This window comes from Giraffa tippelskirchi, chromosome 4 (assembly GCF_054371585.1).
Source record: "Giraffa tippelskirchi isolate mGirTip1 chromosome 4, T2T-mGirTip1v1.2.pri, whole genome shotgun sequence".
Classification (NCBI taxonomy): Eukaryota; Metazoa; Chordata; class Mammalia; order Artiodactyla; family Giraffidae; genus Giraffa; species Giraffa tippelskirchi.
This window is the reverse complement of record NC_137278.1, coordinates 170,435,040-170,454,320: the sequence shown is the minus strand read 5'-3', so window position 1 is coordinate 170,454,320 and position 19,281 is coordinate 170,435,040. Positions and strand designations below refer to the sequence as shown.

The 19,281-nt window shown below is 47.3% G+C and overlaps 1 protein-coding gene across 1 annotated transcript; it reads right to left on the bottom strand.

The window, feature by feature from the left end:
• Positions 1-3,794: 3,794 nt before the first annotated feature.
• Positions 3,795-17,404, bottom strand: ISX (intestine specific homeobox). The gene is given in 5 exon segments (XM_081590512.1): positions 3,795-3,896; positions 3,898-4,086; positions 5,387-5,503; positions 7,721-7,872; positions 17,212-17,404. Coding segments are annotated over 5 exon segments (753 nt in total).
• Positions 17,405-19,281: the final 1,877 nt, after the last annotated feature.

The window sequence follows — 19,281 nt, the reverse complement described above, 5'->3', positions numbered from 1 at the left end:
GATAGTAAACATGGCCACACACTTCATAGCTCTTCCCACACCTTGAGTCGGGGCTGGCCTTGACTTGCTTTGACCAATGGATGTAGCGGAAGTGACAAGTGAATTCTCAGGCCAAGCCTCAAGAGCCCTTGCACACTCTGCTTTTGTGTTCTTGGAATCCTGTGGCTACTCCACTAGGAAGCCTACTGTGACCCAGTCACCCTGTGACCTCAGCTATGCATGCATGCATGATAAATCGCTTCAGTCATGTCTGACTCTTTGTGACCTTATGGACTATGGGCTACCAGGCTCCTCTGTCCATGGGGATTCTCCAGGCGAGAATACTGGAGTGGGTGGCCATGCCCTCCTTGTGACCTCAGCTAACAGCCTGCCAAACCCAGGCCAGTCTGTGGGTGAGGCTACTCAAGATCCCTTAGCAGCCACCAACTGACCAGCTGACCACAGACACTTGAAGAAGCCCAGCCAAGATCAGCCAAATTAGCCCCGGACAGACCAAGAGCCCGGTCAATCCTGGGTTGTGAGCCAAAGAAGTCACTACCTCAAGCATTGATGTTTTGGTGAGATTTGTTATGGAGCAAAAGCTAATGTGTGCAGAGAGCATCACATTTTGATGGTGTTTATTTATCAGGCTATTTTGATATTTTTTACTCAAATGAGACCATAATATTGTACTGAAACGTGTCTTTTCCATTTAATGATGTGTCTACTGACAGTTTCCCATGAGGTATATATATTTCAGTCTCTTTCATTATTTTTAATAGTTAGGTGAATATGCTATAATTAATTGGCTCAACCAGTGTCTTATTTTCATAGTTTCCAGGGGTATCTGTGACAAAGCCTTGGTGAACATTCTTGTAGACTGTATTTATTTGTTGTTGTTCAGTTGCTAAGTCATGTCAGACTCTTAAGGCTCCATGGACTGCAGCACGCCAGGTTCCCCTGTCCTTTGCTATCTCCTGGAGTTCGCTTAAATTCATGTCTGTTGAATCGGTGATGCTATCTAACCATCTCATCCTCTGCTGCCGCTTCTCCTTTTGCCTTTGATCTTTCCCAGCCTCAAAGTCTTTTCAAATGAGTTGGCTCTTTGCACCGGGTGACCAAAGTACTAGAGCTTCAGTATTTATATCTATGTGTATTTATCAGATGAATTCTTACAAAAAACTTACTGAGTCAAAGAGATGTACATTTAGGATGTTAGTAGTTGTCAAGTTACCATCCAAAATAATTTACCAATTCATACTTCATTATATATGAAGGTGACTTTCATCAAGCCTTCACCAACACTGAAATATTTGCCAGCTGTCTGTCACTGCATTCCTTCTGTGCTGAGACATAAAGAATTTGAGCTTCAGTAAGTCCTGAGACCAGGTATGTGCTTTCAATTAAAAGAGAATGAGTTCAAGTCTCAATCTGAAATATGCGGTTTCAGTACCTTTAAAAAAATGACCCTTTCACTTCTCTCATGCCTCTAGTCCACACAGCTAGAATTGGATCCTACTGGGTCTGACTCAGATATGTCTAACAGGAAACCTTTATTATTGTTGTTGTCAGCTGAAAGCTCTTTGAAAAGCTGATGAAAACAATGCATGTTTTGCCTGGGAAAAATAAACACACACACACAATTTTGCTTACTCTTTTCAGAGTTCCTTGACTTCCTGTAAGCTGGTTTAAGAACTCCTGGGATAGAGTCGGGGATGAGTATAGCTGCTCAAGATCAGAAGTTGAAGGAGGTAAAAGGGAGAGTTGGGAAAATGACTTTGTTCTTAATACCTGTGCTTACTATCTACCACAATGTATTATCTCATTTGGACTTCCCTGGTGACTCAGTGGTAAAGAATACCCTGACACTGCAGGAGACACAAGAGACAGGAGTTTGATCCCTGTGTTGGGAAGATCCCCTGGAGTAGGAAATGGCAACTGACTCCAGGATTCTTGCCTGGAGAATCCTATGGACGGAGGAGCCTAGTGGGCTATAGTCTGTGGGGTTGCAAAGAGTTGGATACAGCTGAGTATGCACATGCACATGCTTATTAACTCAGGTAATAGAGAAACCCTCAGAGACAAGAAACTTGCTCTCCAAGGAACAGATACACAGAGGGAATGTGTTTCTCTTTTTTTTTCATTTGGTTGCACCAGGTCTTAGTTGCGGCATGCAGGATCTTCGATCTTCGTTGGCAGCATGAGGGATCTTTAGTTGTGGCATGTGGAATCTAGTTTCCTGACTAGGGATTGAACCCAGTTCCCCTGCATTGGGAGCTTGGAGTCTTAGCCACTGGACCACCAGGGAAGTCCTGGTAATGTGTCTCTTGCCCAAGTTTTCACAGCTGGTAAGAGTGCTAAAGTGATTCATTTGCCCCACAAATATAAGGTAAAAGGAAGAAAATAGTTCTTGGGGGAAAAGGAACACCTAGAGTGGAAGAGGTGGCCCCCCAAAACCAACTTTCACATCTGTACTGAAGCTGAGGCATTCTGGTTACCTGAACCCCTTGTGCTTGGAGAGAGGATGTGTAACTAGGAAAGGGGATGGAGCCTGGGCTGGTTAATTTTGTGTGACAACATGACTGGCCCACAGGGTAACTAGATATTCAGCTACATATTATTCTGGGTATGTCTGTGAAGGTATTTCTGGACGAGATGAACATTGTAATTAATAGACTGAGTAAAGCAGATGGCCCTCCCCGATGTGGGTGGACCTCATCCAATCCATTGAGGGCTGAATAGAACAAAACTGTGGAGGAAGGAAGAATTTGCTCTCTCTGCCTGATTATCTTTGAGCTGGGACATGGAGCTTCTGCCTTCAGTCTCACACTGGAGCTGATACCCTCTGCTCTCCTGCGTCTCCATTTTCAATTGGCCAATTGCTGCTCATGGGACTTTTCAGCTTTCATAACTGTGAAAGCCAATTCCTTATATTAAAAAAAATCAATTTCTTTTTCTCCTTCTCTCCCTCTTTCTTGGCTTTTCAGCATAGAGTGAGGCTGGCTTTCTAACTGGGCCCCTTGCAAGGTTCTGGGAAGATGAACTGTGACAAGAGCTTACTATCTTTCCTTTCATCCAAACTAGAAATGACAACATCCCTCCCCAGCCCGGCAGAATAACCAGACACTAAATTCTGTTTAAAGTTTTAAAGAAATGTTTCTATATTTCTCTTCCTCTTTAGAACATTCATATCAATGCCAAACAGAATGTGTTAGCCGTGGGCCTCTTGCAAGGTCATTGAGCGAATGTTCTGCCTGCAGGGGAAGGTCAGCACTACCCTTTTGGTCAACCTGGACTGAGCTCCTGTGGGCAGAGCCTCAGTTGTTCATGCCAATATCCAGTTCCATTTATGAAGCACTCAGTAGGTGCTTAATAAGTGTCTTACGAGTGAATAAACAAACAACCTCTCCTTGGCCTTCTCTGTGCTTCTGTTCTCACCATGGTTCATCTCACCAAAGTAAGGGCCAGAAGGGTGCTCAGGAGTCATCTTGTGCAACTGCCTGTGTTACAGATGAAGTCCAGAGGGGTGAGTGACTGACTGGAGGTCACACAACCACATAAAGGAAGCACAGGTGCAAGAGGGCAACCTCCTTCTTCCAGGGCTCATCCTGAGACCTCACATAGCATCTGTTGTCTGAAGCAGGAGGGCCACACTGGCCAGGAGAGAGGAGAGCTTCCTTTACTGGTCACCTTGCTGCTGAATCGGAAGCAACCTGCCAAGGGACATGCTCAGGGTGGCTTCCTGAACTGTGGGTCATCTCTGAATCATGAGATTGATTCCTTCAGAGACGTGGTTACTTTCCGGCCACCTGTTTTCACCTGGAGAGGAGAGCGGCCCCACTCAGAAGAGGATGTCCAGTCTCTGTTATGGAGGTGGTACAGATGCTGCCTCCTCTGGGGTGCAGAGGTGGGAACAAAGCAGAGTGTAGGGATACAGGTCTGCTGGATGATGAGAGGGCCCGGCAGAGGCTGTGTCTCCCATGGGTGGCATGGGAGGAGGGCGATCTGGGTGGGGAGCCAGGCAGAGGTCAGTTGACCTTGAGCTGGTGGACAGCATCTGGTGAGAGGAAGCAGCCTGGGCTGTGCAGGGGGTGGCAGCATGGGGCCCTGTCAGAAGGAAAGGCCAGGAGAGAAGTCAGCCTTAAGCTTTACTCCACGCTGTCCCTTGACTTCCCAACCTTTCCTGGTGACTCTCCAGCAGCTCGGGGTGGATAGGGAGACCAACCTGGGAAGAAGCACTTGCCCAGGGGGGCCAGGAAATCTGGTCCTCATTCCAGCATTTACAGCAACTGTTTGTCTCGGAAAAGTCAGTTTTCTTCTCAGAGTCCAGTTTCTGCATCAGCAAAAAAGGATAAATATAAAAATCCTACCTCATAGAGGCATTGTGGATTTGTACAAATCGTTAACTACAGGACTGTCTATTTTGTGCACTGCTGTCTCACCTCTGTTTAGCATCTGGTTCAGTTCAGTTCAAACAGTCATGTCTGACTGACCCCATGGACTGCAGCACGCCAGGCCTCCCTGTCCATCACCAACTCCCAGAGTATACTCAAACTCATGTCCATTGAGTTGGTGATGCCATCCAACCATCTCATCCTCTGTCGACTCCTCCTCCTCTTGTCTTCAATCTTTCCCCACACCAGGATCTTTTCAAATGAGTCAGTTCTTCGCATCAGGTGGCCAAAGTATTGGAGTTTCAGCTTCAACATCAGTCCTTCCGATGAGTATTCAAGACTGGATCTGAATCCAGTACTAGCATCTGATACACACTCCAAATTTGTTGACTCCATGAACGTTTAATTTTTAGCGAACACTTCCTGGGTGGCAGACATTCTTCAAGACTTGGTCATTTCATCCTCATCAAATCTATGACTGTCCTCTGAGGGGCACAATGACTCTTCCAGGTCACATAATGCTTAGGGCAGAGCTGCGATTCGAACCTCGATCTTGGCAGCCTGACTCCCGAACCAATGGGCTCCATTCTCACACAATGCCCTTTACTCTGTGACCCTGCTCCATAAACTGGGACGTTTTACACAAGTAATACAAGTCAGTCCCTGGAAGAGGGAGAGGACTGTGATGGTCACTCAGTGGATGAGGACACGGGGACAGAGGCAGAGACTTCCAGCGGGTTTCCCAGGCATCCATGCCCATGCTCTTTCTAAAAGAATTGCCAATGTTTACAGTAGAGTTTGAGTAGGCTCTGGGAGTTCGTGATGGACAGGGAAGCCTGGCGTACTGCAGTCCATGGGGTCTCAAAGAGTCAGACATGACTGTTTGACTGAATTGAACTGAACAGAACTAAACTGAACAGTGGACAGAGCCCCCGAGGGGTTCCAGTCTGGATGAGATGGTCCCAGACAGTGACCCCGCCCCCAGGCCCTCCCCCGGTGCCTCAGCCACTCACGGCCACGTCCGGGTTTGTGGGCGGGGCCAAGCCGGCCTCACTCTGCAATTGCGAAGCCGCGAGGCTGTTTGTCTTCTCCTGCTTCCGCCACTTGGCTCGCTGATTCTGGAACCAGATCTGAGATGAAGGCGAGAGAGGATGCAGATAAGCAAAGGGGCTTTTCTCCATCCAGTTCCTCTCCTCAAAATACATGATGACGGTGCCTTCCAAGGGACCGTCCCTTTACAGTTTAGAAAGGTCAACGGCAGCCACGTTTTCTTTGGATCTGATCTGCCTTGGGAGAGGGGATCCGAGGTCATAACCTTCTATGCCTACAGGGACTGGGGGGCTCATAGGAGGGAGCGTGAACCAGCAGGGTGCCCTGTAACTGGGGGTGGTGGGGTCCGGGGTGAACAGAGGCTGAAGGGGGCAGCATCTCAGCCTCAGCCAATAGCCACCATGTGGAAATGTGAGGCCAGCACTGCAGCTTCATCCAACTTCTAAGGCAGAAATCTTGATTTTTCTGTGAAAGCTCTGAGATTCAAAAAACCATGCAGATCAGAGAAAACCCATCCATGGGCTCTTGCCTGCTGGTGGGCCGCCTGTTTGCAACCCCAGTGGGCCCTCTGGTATCTATAGGTTGACTATTGAGGGTTGCCTGTATTCATGGGCACCCTGACTGTCTGTGACACGTGGCCATTTGCACTTGGTCATTCTGCTGAGGCAGCTGCTGAATTCTGTGCTTTACACTAGATGTAGATGCTACCCACCTAGTTGGTGACTGATTTCAAATGGGAAGTAAAAGGGAAGAAGTCCAGACAGGGGTGGGCCTTGACCAGAAGAAAAGTAGGCTTGGATGAAATGAAGGGTGGAATATTGATGTGGACCCTGGTGCAGATTTTGAATTTAATAAGTCCATCATATATTACAAGAAAGTATTGAAATATAATTGATTAACAATGTTGTGTTAGTTTCAGATGTACAGCAAAGTGATTCAGTTATACCTATACATACAAATATATGTATTCTTTTTTAACATTCTCTTCCATTATAGGTTATTACAAGATGTTGAAAGGTGGAGAGGAGAAGGGATAAATTAGGAGGTTTGGATTAACATATACACACTACTGTATATAAAATAGATAACAAAGACCTACTGTATATCACAGGGAACTCTGCTCAGTACTCGGTAATAACCTTATATGGGATAAGAATCTGATAAAGAATAGATCTATGTAATGTGTAACTAAATCACTTTGTTGTACACCTGAAACTAACACAACATTGTAAATCAAATATACTCCAATATAAAATAAATATTGTATTTTTCTGTTTTTCAAAGATTGTTTTGTTTATTCATTAAAAATTAAGTTATAAAGAAAGATGTTGAGTATATTTCCCCCATCATATTTGTTAAAAAAAAATGAGGAGTGATTTAGAAAATTGTTTTAGAGAGAGTGCAAATATGTAACAATTGGTTTTGGATTTGCTAGAGCAATACTTGCAGAACTGGGGATGTGCAAAGAGAGTGGGACATACTGTTGGTGAGGGGCTGATGTATATCTAACCACAGAGGAAGCCTAGACACTCAAGGGGTGGGAGGAAGAAATGACAGATTACAAATTAGGTCTCTGACCATGGAGGGTCCTTGCCACTTCTCTGTGTTTCTGCCAAAGTGATACCCATGTGTTCCAAATCAGAGATTGGCAGAGTTAACCTCGGGTTAATTCTGCCTTCCCACCTGTTTTTGTATAGCCCTTGTGCTTAGTGTGGTTTACACATTTTTAAGTGGTTGGGAAAAAGAATCTAAATTTGGTGACATGCAAATGACACAAAATTCAAATTTTAGTGCTCATCAGTAAAGTTTATTGGAACATGCTCATTTGTTTATATGTTGTAAACTATAGCTGTTTTTGTGCTACAAGGGCAGAATTGAATAGTTATGACAGTGACCATATGGCCTCAAAAAGCCTAACATAATTAGCACCTTGTCCCTTACAGAAGAAGTCTGTTGAGCCCTAGTCTAGATTGTCAAGACCTATTTTGTGAATGAGGCTGCCTGGTGAATGATGCTTTGGAACTACAGTCAAGTGGAGAAGAAGGGAGTGGAAGCAGATGCCAATGGCCATCATCATAAAACCCCCTCCATGTCTATCCTCCAAGCAGAGAAAGCATCTTATAACTATGGTGACTTCATTTCCTGGAAAATGATATTTGGACAAAATAACTGTATTCGTGAGATAAAGCCAATGGAAAATTTCAGATGGGGCAGTCCCAGAGGGTGCAGGATACCTAGGGTCTCACCCATGTCCCCAAAGGCATTGAGGAGGGGGTTGAGGGTTGGGATGGCTGTACCTGCACACGAGCTTCCGGGAGGTTGATCCTGGCCGCCAGCTGGTTGCGGACGTGGACATCAGGGTAGTGAGTGAAGTGGAAGATCTTCTCCAGCTCCTGCAGCTGCTCTGTGGTGAAGGTGGTTCGGATCCTCCGCTTACCCTTCTTCCCCTCTGGAGGGAGGAGGGTCCAAGCTAGGTTAGTGACCTTCATCTCAGTGAAGCTTTTGTGCTGCCTTGTTGTACCCGTTAAACCACTTTTGCCACTACTTGGCCTCTGGCTTCTTAGGCTTGGACTTTTACAATGTTCTCTCTCCTAGAAACCCTCCCCCTAGGTTGACTCCCTCTATCCATCCTGGACAGTGTGGCCAAGATGACCTTCTAGAAACTTCTTTGATTATCCTTTTTGCTGCTCAGATGCCTTCAAGCAAATTTCCCTTGTCTGTAACAAGGAATGGCAAACCACAGCCTGGAGGTCACATCTGGCCCACTGTCTGTTTTTAGAAATAAAGTTTTATTGAAACACAGCCTGACTCATGGGTTTATGTATTGTCTATGGGTGTTTTTGTGCTATAATGGCAGAATTGTGTTGCTGAAACAGAGACTGCAAAATCTAAAATAATTACCATCTAGCCCTTTACAGAAAAACCTCAGCAGTCAGCCCCTGACAGCCTGTTGCCAGCCACCTGTCCAGTCTCAGGCCCACTCAGGGATGCTATATCATAGGTGGGGCCTAGTGCAAAAAGAAAAAAAAAAGCTTTTTCCTTTCTTCCACAGTCTCTCTCTCAACTGGTCATAGTGGTCTTTCACTTGCTACTTAAGGCCCTTCTCCCTCAGGCACAAGAATACTAACACACGCACGATGGAGGTGGCAGAGGTCACTGGATTGGGAGGGGGGTATGGGGAAACAGGACTGAAAGCCCATCCCAGGGAAGCAAGGAGGTGGTGAGAGGGGCACTGAACATGAGTTGAGGCCCCAGGACCCTGGTCCTTGCTTGGGCAGTGTTTTATTTACTCTCTGGGCCTCAGTCTCCCCATCTGTAGAATGGGGGAGTGTAGAGGAGTTGAATGATCAAATCACAAAGGCCAAATCCACCCTGGAACTCTGCAATTCTCTTTCTCTTCAGGTGGAGGCTTGAAAGACCTGGCCTCAGGCTTGCCTGGGGGCCCAGTTGGCTGGGCAAAAGGTAGATGGATGAAGGAGAGATTTCTGCTGAGGATAACACTTCTGGCTGAGTTACTCTGCATTTCTAAGAACTGACAAGTGCCTTTCATAGTCTGCCCTTTTTTTTAACCTCTGATTTTATTTTATTTATTTTTTATTGGAGTATAATTGCTTTACAATGTTATGTTAGTTTCTGTTGTACAACAAAATGAATCAGCTATGTTGTTGTTCAGTTGCTATGATGTGTCTGACTCATTGCGACTGCATGGACTGCAGCACATGAGGTTTCCCTGTCCTCCACTATTTCCAGGAGTTTGCTCAGATTCATGCCCATTGAGTTGGTGATGCTATCTAACCATCCCATCCTCTGCCACCTCCTTTTCCTTTTGCCTTCATTCTTTCCCAGCATCAGGGTCTTTTCCAGTGAGTCAGCTCTTCACATCAAGTGGCCAAATTATTGGAGAAACAGCTATATGTATACATATTTCCCCCTCCCTCTTAAACTTCTACCATCTCACCCCTCTAGGTCATCACAGAGCAGTGAGCTGAGCTCCCTGTGCTATACTGCAGGTTTCTACAAGCTATCTGTTTTACACATGGTAGTGTACTTATGTCTGGGGAAGGAAATGGCAAGCCAGTCCAGTATTCTTGCCTGTAAAGGACAGAGGAGCCTGGGGGGCTACAGTCTATGGGATCACAAGAGTTGGACACGACTTAGAGACTAAACCACCAGTGTACTTATGTCAGTGCTATTTTCCCAATTCAGTCCACTCTCCCCACCTCACTGTGTCCATATGTTCATTCCCTACGTCTGTGTCCCTATTCCTGCCCTGCAAATAGGCTCATCTGTACCATTTTTCCAGATCCCATATATATATATATATATATATATATATGTGTATATATATATATATATACATACACACACACACACATTAATATATGATATTTGTTTTTCTCTTTCTGACTTACTTCATTCTGTATGACATACTCTAGGTCCAGCCACTCGTCTCACCCCTCCCAATTACCCCTCATTTTTATTAGTCCATCTTTTTTTTTATTCCCTCAAAGTAATTTTACTCATTTTCCTAACTCTTGGAAGCTTATTGGGGGTTGTGGACAGTGAGATTTCAAACATAATCACCCCTTGGAGGAAGCTGTTGGATTGTGAACCAGCTGATATGATCTGATCTCTTACCTTTTCTATCTCCCTTTCTCTCCTCAAGTCCACAGTACTTTTTAATTAAAAAAAAAAGAGAGATTTATTCTATGTTTAGAGCTGGTGGTGCATTTAAGGGGTAGAGCCAAACCCAACCAGAATTGGTGTAGACAGAAATGGAAGGTATGACTCCATTGCCAAGACCTTACTGAATGTCTTTTGTGCTAGGCACAGAGGGCCTGTCTGCAGGAGTACAAAAATGAACAAGCTGTGTTGACAGTATCTCATTCATTCCTTCACCAGGTCAGCCTTTTAGATAATTGTAATGATACAGTGCAGTTTTATAGAAAATTGCCAAAAAATTCACAGAATGGAAGGTTTCAGGTTGGATGGGCAAACGGAGGTTCAGGATAACATGGATCTGGGATTCTTCTAAGAACAAAGAACTTTGGAATAGAGGATACTGAACCAAAAAGGTAAGGTGTAGAGCTGGAATACAGGCAGGTAAGCAACATGGAGAACAGAGGATTAGAAACAGATTGTAAATTATAACAAAAATAGGGTCTTCCTTACTGTTCCAGTGACTAAGACTCTGTGCTCCCAATACAGGGTCCGAGTTCAGCCCCTGATCAGGAAACTAGATCCCACATGCTGCAACTAAGGAGTCAGAATGCTAAATAAATACATATTTTAAAAAGTTATTAAGAAAATAGCAAAAATAAGCCATCTCTTGATTTTTCCCCAGAAGGAAACTTAGGCAAACAAGTGTTCATGACTAAGTATAGACTCCCTAATAAAATAATTATCTCAAGTTTCCATTTGTGTAACTAGGGAAGCAGCTAATAAGACAAATACAGCTTTCCCTTATTTCCTAGAGGATCAGAAGGACATAACCTGGAGATAAGGTTACAAGAAAAGGATCTGAGCCTTCCTCGGCAAAATAATGTGATTGCTGACTTTGCGGAGAGGGGCTGCCTGTCAGTTATGAGCCAGTTAGAAAAATATTTATTCTCATTAACTTTGAACTAAACATCCTCAGGGTAAATGTTTATTCTTGAGAGATGATGATCTCTCAATCATGGTGACAGGGTGTATACGTGTGTGTCCAACAGATCTAGTGACTTTTCCTGTAAAGAAAGAGGGTTGTCTAAAATATACACGGTTGGCAAGATGGAGGCTGAGCCCCACGTGGACCAGCCTGAAGGACTCAAGGGCCAAAGCCCTTCTCCCAAGACTGAGCATGGGTTCTTGGGGTGTCAGTAGTCCACACTGATTATCTCCATACAACCCTTCTTGGGATGTTATTTGAAACTAAATATGTCTAAATTGGAGAACTGTAAAAAAGAGTGGTAGGGAGAGGAATCCTGCAGCTGACATCACCCCCAGTGAGTGGGGTCCCTGAAATATGACTAGTGACACCCAACCAGAAGAGCAGTTTTGAGAGACAGATAGACTTGACCCTGACATCAGGGAAATAAGGATAGGATTAAGCCTGGACCTTATTAGAAGTTCAACTCTTTAGATCTGCACTGTTCATATGGTAACCACTATCTGCCTATGGCTATTTAAATCAAATCACATCAAATAAAAAATATAGTTCTTTAGCCACACTAGTTATAGGTCATAACCACATGTGGCTAATGGCTACCATGTTGGAGAGCATAGATAGAAAACATTTCCATCATCAGAGAAAGTTCTATTGGATAGGGCTCCCTTACAGGTTTTCCCATTGGGTTCTGGAAAAAGTCATATTCTGGGCCTCATTTTAAGTTTCTCCTTGTGTCGCACTTTCCTCTAATTGCCACATATCTCTAGGAAAATGAGTATCCATCGGTCATAGAGCCGAATTTGATGGTGTTGGGAAAACTGGAAGTACAGGAAAAGTAAGAGAAAGGGAAGGCTGGCCCACACCCATCTCCTGCTGGTGCCTGGGGAGAAGGATGACCAGTGGAGTGGATGTTGCCCTAGAGCTCCAGGCAGTGACTCAGAGCAGAATGACCTGCTCGTGGTTCACAGGGAAGCGGGGACCGGGAAGAGCAGTTCAGTGGTTGGCTCAGGAAGGGTGAAGGTTGACACTTCAGTTTTCCCATCAAATACAAGAACTGCTTTAGGAAAGGAGGGAGGGGGGCCAGCAAGCCTGATGCTTGGGTTACAGACCACAGTTGGTGATAAGAGAGGAAGCTGGTGAGGGCAGGAAGAACAGCATAAATGAATTATGGAACAGGGAAGAAGGCAGAACACAGGACACTGAACGAACATAATATTTTGGAACCAGAAGTAACCTCATTAAGGAGGAAGCTGGGAGAACCAGTTCATGGACGCCCATCATACGGGATGATTCTGAATCATGGAGGAGGGCTGGGAGTTTCCGGCCCTGGCTCAGAGAGGACAATAGGGGTGTGGAACCCCATCCAAGGACACCCAAGGGAGGGTGGGAAGAGGGCGGATGAAGGAGGCAGGGAACTGCCACCTCTCTCAAGTTGCTCCTTGCACGTTATTAATTGCTTGAGCTGTGATCACACTTCAGTGGGTCTTCAAAGAGACCGAGTCAGCAGAACTTAATTAAACCTGAGCCGTTTAGCACATTGATCATAAGAAATACACAATTTACACAGGTGATTAGGCCACCTAATTATAAACTGATGTTTCTCTGTGCTTGGCTCCCTCCCCTGATTGCTCCTTCTCTGCAGTCTGCTAATTGGCCTTGGCCTCTCAGCTAGAGGCCCCAGGGGATTTGCAGCTGGGCTAAGACTCCTGAAATGAGCCTTGTCCTTGTCTTCCTAAAGCAGCGGTTGGATGGAGATCCAGGCTCCCATACCCATGGAAGTGAGGATTGGGGAGAAAGCAGATGAGGCTGTTAAAGAGGAGAGTGAAGAGCCTTGAATGCCGAGCCAAGGAGCATGCCTTGCATGCTGCGGGCACAGGCAATTGTAGAAGTCCAGGACCACTCTGGGGTGAAAAGACCGGCACATCCTGTTCTGGGAGGTGCCTCTTTGCAAGCCACCTGTCCTGTCTAGAAGCTGTCCTCAGCCTGCTGGAGGGCCCCAAAGGGAGCCTGCCCTTGTTCCTTTCCATTTTATACTTGTGACACAGCAGGGGACCAGACACGATACCAGCTGTAACACTGGGGGAGGTTCCCTGATGTGACATGGGAAGAGCCACAGAACTTGTTTCTATTCAATGAGAGAGTTCATGTTTAGTTGCCCTTCCTGCCAAGGACTGAGGAGGAAGTCAGCTAATTCTTATCTCTGTGAAAATGCACACAGAAGGCCAACCTAAATGCAAACCTGCAGAGTGCCCAGATTAGAGGTAGCCAAAGTCCTGGGTCTTGTAACAGGGAGAAGAGCCACTTCTGGCCAAAAAAATGATGACCAACTGCCATCTTACAAGGCATATGTGCTTAGTCACTCAGTCGTGTCCACGATCCCATGGTCTTTGTGACCCCATGGACTGTAGCCTGCCAGGTTTCTCTGTCTATGGGGATTCTCCAGGCAAGAATACTGGAGTGGGTTGCCATGCCCCCCTCCAGGGGTTGGGATCAAACCCAGGTCTACCGCATTGCAGGTGGATTCTTTACCATCTGAGCTACCAGGGAAGCCCCACTACACGGCAAATCTGGGGAAGTAAACACTCTGTAGGAACACAGTAGGGATTTAAAAACTGAAAAAGGAAACTTTGAGAGTTCTATGTATGGAGACCAAAAATGATCTATGAAGAGTCATAAAAAACTATCATCCCAGCATGGAACCATGTGAGAGAAGAAGAGGAACAGCAAGAAGAAGACGGCCCCAGCCCTGAGTCAGGGCTTCCTCTCCCAGGGCCCAGAGCAGAGCAGAGGGCCCACTGTCTTTAGTTCTAGGCAGCGTGGGTGGGGAGGAGAGGATGAGGAAGGAGGGAGAGGGGAAAGAGAGAAGAAAAGGGATGGGGACAAGGAAGGAGGGGGAATGAGGAAAGTGAGGGGGACGAAGAAGTGAGGAAAGATGGAGTGGGTTGAATTGTCTTCCCCTCAAGAAGAAACGTCTCAGTTCTAACCCCTGGTACCTGTGAAGGTGACCTTATATGGAGATAAGGTCTTTGCAGGTGCGATTAGGCCAAGGATCTTGAGATGTGACTCTCCTGGATTTAGGGTAGATTCTATGTCCAATAACATGTGTCCTTATGAGATAAAGGAGAGGGGGATTCCACATAGAGCCCAAGGTCAAGGCCAAGTGACGACGGAATCAGAGTGTGGGATGATGTGTCTACAGGTCAAAGATGGTTGTAGATTGTTGGCAGCCACGGGGAACTGGGAGGGAGGCACTGAGTAGGTTTTCCCTTGGGGCCTCCGACACCTTGGTTTTGGACTTCTGGTTCTGAAACTCTAAGATAATAAGTTTCTGTTGTTTTAAGCCATTCAGTTTGTGGTAACTGGCACAGCAGCTAAAGGAAGCTTATATAGAAGCAGAGGATGAGGGAAGGAAGAGGAAAAGGAGGAAGAAGAAGGGGAAAGAGTGAGGGTTTCAAAGGGCAAAGTTTGGAGACATAAAAGGGCTTGAAAGATTGAAAGTGAGAGAGATGCTCCATGTGCCTGGAGGGTGAGGGGCAGGCAGGCTGTGATGGGGGATGAATCTGGGGACCCGCAGGGCTGGTCTGTGAAGGACTTTGAATGTCACGCCAATAGCTTTAGGGGTTGATGAACTACAGCCTGAGGCCAGATCTAGCATTCTGCCTGTAACTGTAAATAAAATTTTATTGGGACATAAACATACCCATTCACTTATACTTTGTCTGCTTTTTAGTTATGACAGTTGTTGTTGTGTAGTTGCTCAGTCATGTCCGACTCTTTTGTGACCCCATGGACTGTAGCCTGCTAGGCTCCTCTGACCAAGGGAGTCTCCAGGTAAGAATACTGAAGGGGGTTGACATTTTCTTCTTCAGGGGATCTTCCCTACCCAGGGATCAAACTCACGTCTCTCATATCTCCTGTATTGGCAGGCAGGTTCTTTACCACTAGCACCACCTAGGAAGCCCTAAATAAATGCATATATATTAAAAGAAAACCTCATATCATGACCATAAATGGGTAACTGGTATCATGCATCATAAATAGAAGATTAGTGTAGAAATCATTACGGGACTATTGACATGAATAATCTTTGCCTTCCTCACCTTCAAAGTCATCTTGAAAACCTCCAGGGGGACCCTCATGAGTCTCTTTAGAAACACTGAATTCCTGAAACTTCCCTGGCAGTCCAATGGTTAGGACTCTGTGCTTCCACTGCAGGGGGCATGGGTTTGATCCCTAGTTGGGGAAGTAGGATCCTTAATGCTGTGCGGTATGGCCAAAAAAGTAAAAATGCTTAATCCCAGCCTAGCAGGGAGATGGATGGATTTTAGCCACATTCAGAAATAATCTAGAGTAGATGATCTCAGGCAACTGGGGTTCAATTCTAATGTGACATACTCGTGTGGTTTTTGCAGGTGATTTATCTTCTCTTCTTGGTTTCATCAGCTCTAAGGTGGGGCTCACAACTGTGACAAATGGATGGAGACAATGGCCATGACATTGCCATGAGAGCCCAGTCCAATCTTATGACTGCCATTTTCCCAAGCACTTACTGAGTGTCTCCTCGGGGTCTAGCTGACCTGGAACATGCCAGCAGCTTCAGCGGAGGTTTAGCATGACTGGCCTCCTTTTTGCCAACAGCCAGTGTTGGGCTAGGGGAAGGGAAACTTCTCTGGGAAGGGAAATAAGATCTCTCTCTCTCTTCCTCTGCAGCAGAGAGGACAAACATAGATTTTATGTAGCTGCAGCAGGAGACACTCAGTTTAGACCCTCAGCAGAATGGTTCCTGTGAATGCTTATTGCTCATTCAATTCACTGGAAGATATTAATGAACTTCTGACAATTAAGCTGGGACCCTTTCCTATTGATAGGGTCAGCTACTAGGAAACCCACTAGCTCTCTGGGGACACATGAACACCCCCCCTCCCCCCACCAAGGCTCTTTCTCTTGGCTCACCACCAGTGAGCACCAACCCCTTCTTAGGAGACTCAACTTGGGGGAGGGAGTGGGGCTCCGTGTTAGGGAGGAGAAGGCATCATGGCTGCCCTGAGCTTCTTTCCCTTGGATTGCTGTTGTTTAGTCACTCAGTCATGTCCGACTCTTTGTGACCCCATGGACTGTAGTCCACCAGGCTCCTCTGCCCATAAGATTTCACAGGCAAGAATATTAGAGTGGGTTGTCATTTCCTTCTACAGGGGATCTTCCTGACCCAGAGATCAAACCAGCATCTCCTGCATCGGCAGGCGGATTCTCTACCACTGAGCCGCCGGGGAAGCCCTTCCTTGGATTAAAGTGTTAGAAAGGACAGAGGACTAGGACACTCTTGTGGGTACTCCAGGCTCATTGCCGGTCAGACTCCAGTGGACCCCCAAGACATCACCAGCTTCATTTTCTCCCTCGCTCAGCTGTCTCACTGAAGATGAAGCTGAGGCCAGAGTGGAAACGGGCTTGGCTGGGGTGGCTTGGCAGGCCACCGTGGTTGCCTGGCCGCTAGGAACATGTATGTGCCCTCCTCCGCCCCCTCCTCAAGCTAGCCCTCAAGGAGGGGCCTGGGATCTGGTCACTGTTATTTGGCGGTAAATCCTGGGATGGGCACTGGCCTAGTGTGTGATCAGGGAGGGCAGATTTGGGGCAGAGCTTCAGCCACTAGAGGCCGTGTAGGCTGAACTCCGCTTACGAAGGGGAAGAACATGACAGCCTAAGCAGGTGTTCGGGCGGCTGGGTCTCGGGTCCTCTGCTCTGTGGCTGTGTGACCTGGGGGCACCAGCCGCCTCTTCTCTTTCACCGATGAGTTTCTCATCAGTCAAGTTTATGATAATTATACTTTTCTGCTGAAGTTAGAGACATGCACAGCCTCCAGGATGGTGCCCACCTGGTCACCGGCATTCTCAGCTACGGCCTGGTTATAGGAACAAGCCCCAGATCCCCGCATCCTGCAGTGAACCGGGCCTTGGTGGCCAAATTAGAACAGCCTCATTTCTGGGCTAGATAGAATGGTATTTAAGGCTACTGGCCCAGTACCTGACATCTCTCTGAATTTTGGAGTCCTCTCTTCTATTGATACAGAGCAGCTTTCTCTCTGCTTGAGCCTGGCTGGGGCTTGCAGACCCAGGAGTGAGTAAGAATTGGCCAAAAGACACTTACCTTGGGGCTGGTCTTGTGGGGGTCTCTCTGGCCCAAAATCTGCAGCTGCTGCCTGGCTGGTGCCCTGTCCACTTTCCCCTTCCGGCCTGACCACATAGCTCATCTCAGCCGGCCTCTTTAAGATGTCCTCAATGGAGAAGGACAGGCCCCGCTTCTTTGGGGCCTCACAGCACCCCAAGCTCTTTCTCTCCATCTCCCGTGGAGAGCAGAGCCTGCCTTGGCACCCTCCGTGGGCAGCTGTGAGGGGGCAGAGGGGCCAATGTCCGTGGAGTGAGGGGTCCTTGCTTTCCTGAAACTCCTGGAATCAAGAGGGCGGGCAGAGGTGAACAGAGATTCTCACGTTGGATTATCCAGCACGGTTATGTCTTCATGGGAACTTCTGTGGGTCACCTCAAAACACCTTGGAATCAAGGATGCTGGTCCTGTCGGGAAAGCTGGAAGGGGCTGTACCCATGCCCACAGGCTTAGAGCCCTCGTTGACTCAGCATCAAGGGAATCACCATTGCTAAACTGAATTCAGTCCTACTGTGACAGATCTTCTCCGGGGTGGTCACTTTCACAGTTCTCAGCCTAGGCCAGGGACCCTGAGGTCATGGCCAGTGGGGAACAGGGCAAAAGAGCTGGAAGGAAGAGGGAGGCTACCCCCAGAGGAGATCTGGAGGCAAAGTGTCCACCTTTACCCTTTCTCTGGTGTGTGGCTCTTTCCTGCTGGCTCTGGCCAGACCTCTGGAAGGCTGGAGTGCCACCTGAGACCCCCAGGTGGCCAACACAGTCCTGGGCTACACTGCAGCTTGAGGGGTGCTTCCAGAAATCCTCCTAGATTCCTCCGACTTCTGCTGCTCCCAGATTCCAGAACAGGCCTTCCTCCCAGAGCACCTGTGCGTTGTCCACCCTGCAGGTGGAGGCTTCCGAAGAGGGTCGCGGGGTCACCGCCAGGCTGGCTCTCTGTGCCGGGGCTGGGCTGAATGCTGGTGTCTGAACCTCCCCTGGCGTCTCTGGTCCAGCCAGCGCTTTCTTCTGCTCTCTCCCTGACTTCGCTGCACAAGCCTCTCGGTAGGCTCCTTCCTGGCTCCTTTCCCTTCCTTTGGGGGACCTTTCTGTTCCCCTCCTGTTTGCACGCCTCTTACCTGCCTTCTGGGACCTCGCTGAGGGGACCCTTTCCCTCCGTCTAGTAAACTGTCGACCGCAAACTGATCAACCCGTTCTTGCCAGGAGATCTGTTCCCAATTACTGTGTAACCAGGGAGGAGGGGGCAGTAAAACGGCTGATAAGAGAAGAAACTTTCCACCCTCCTCGTGGCGGGAGCTGGGGGAAAGGGGTAGGAGGTGGAGGGAAACTTAAGGATGGGGATTGGGGGTCCCAGAGAGGTGGGGAGCTGGCCAGGCCAGAGCAGGACACAAGAAGGTGGGAACAGTGAGGCCAGGAAGCGTCCCCAGGCCCCATAAAACGTGTTTGCTCAGCTGGGAGAATTTATGGATCACATGTAGGCTGGAGGCTGGGCCAGGGTGCGGTCTGCTGGGTATTGGCTGTGGGCAGTCTGTTTCAGATGTGCTTTCCTGGACTTGAGAGCCATCTTCTGAGGTCCTTCTGGAATACTGGAGTGAGTAACCATTCCCTTCTCCAGGTAAGTAAGTGTTAGTCGTTCAGTGGTGCCCGACTCTTTGCGACCCCATGGACTGCAGCCCACCAGGCTCCTCTGTCCATGAGATTTTCCAGGCAAGGATACTGGAGTGGGTTGCCATTTCCTTCTCCAGGGGGTCTTCACAACCCAGGGATCGAACCTGGGTCTCCTGCATTGCAGGCAGATTCTTTACCACCTGAGCCATCAGGGAAGCCCATATCAACTATACCTCAATTAAAAAAAAATATTTTTAAAGTACCCATGAAGATGTGCCGGACTGTGATTGCAGGACTGGAAAGATAGTTGTGATCACAATAAGCAAGCATCCCGCCCCTGCCACCCCCTTCTTATGGAGCTTACATTGGAAATAGATAATAAACAGGTAAAAAATATATGGCCAATATAATTTCTATTTGTGACAGTGTTATGAAGAAAACAAGACAGAATGA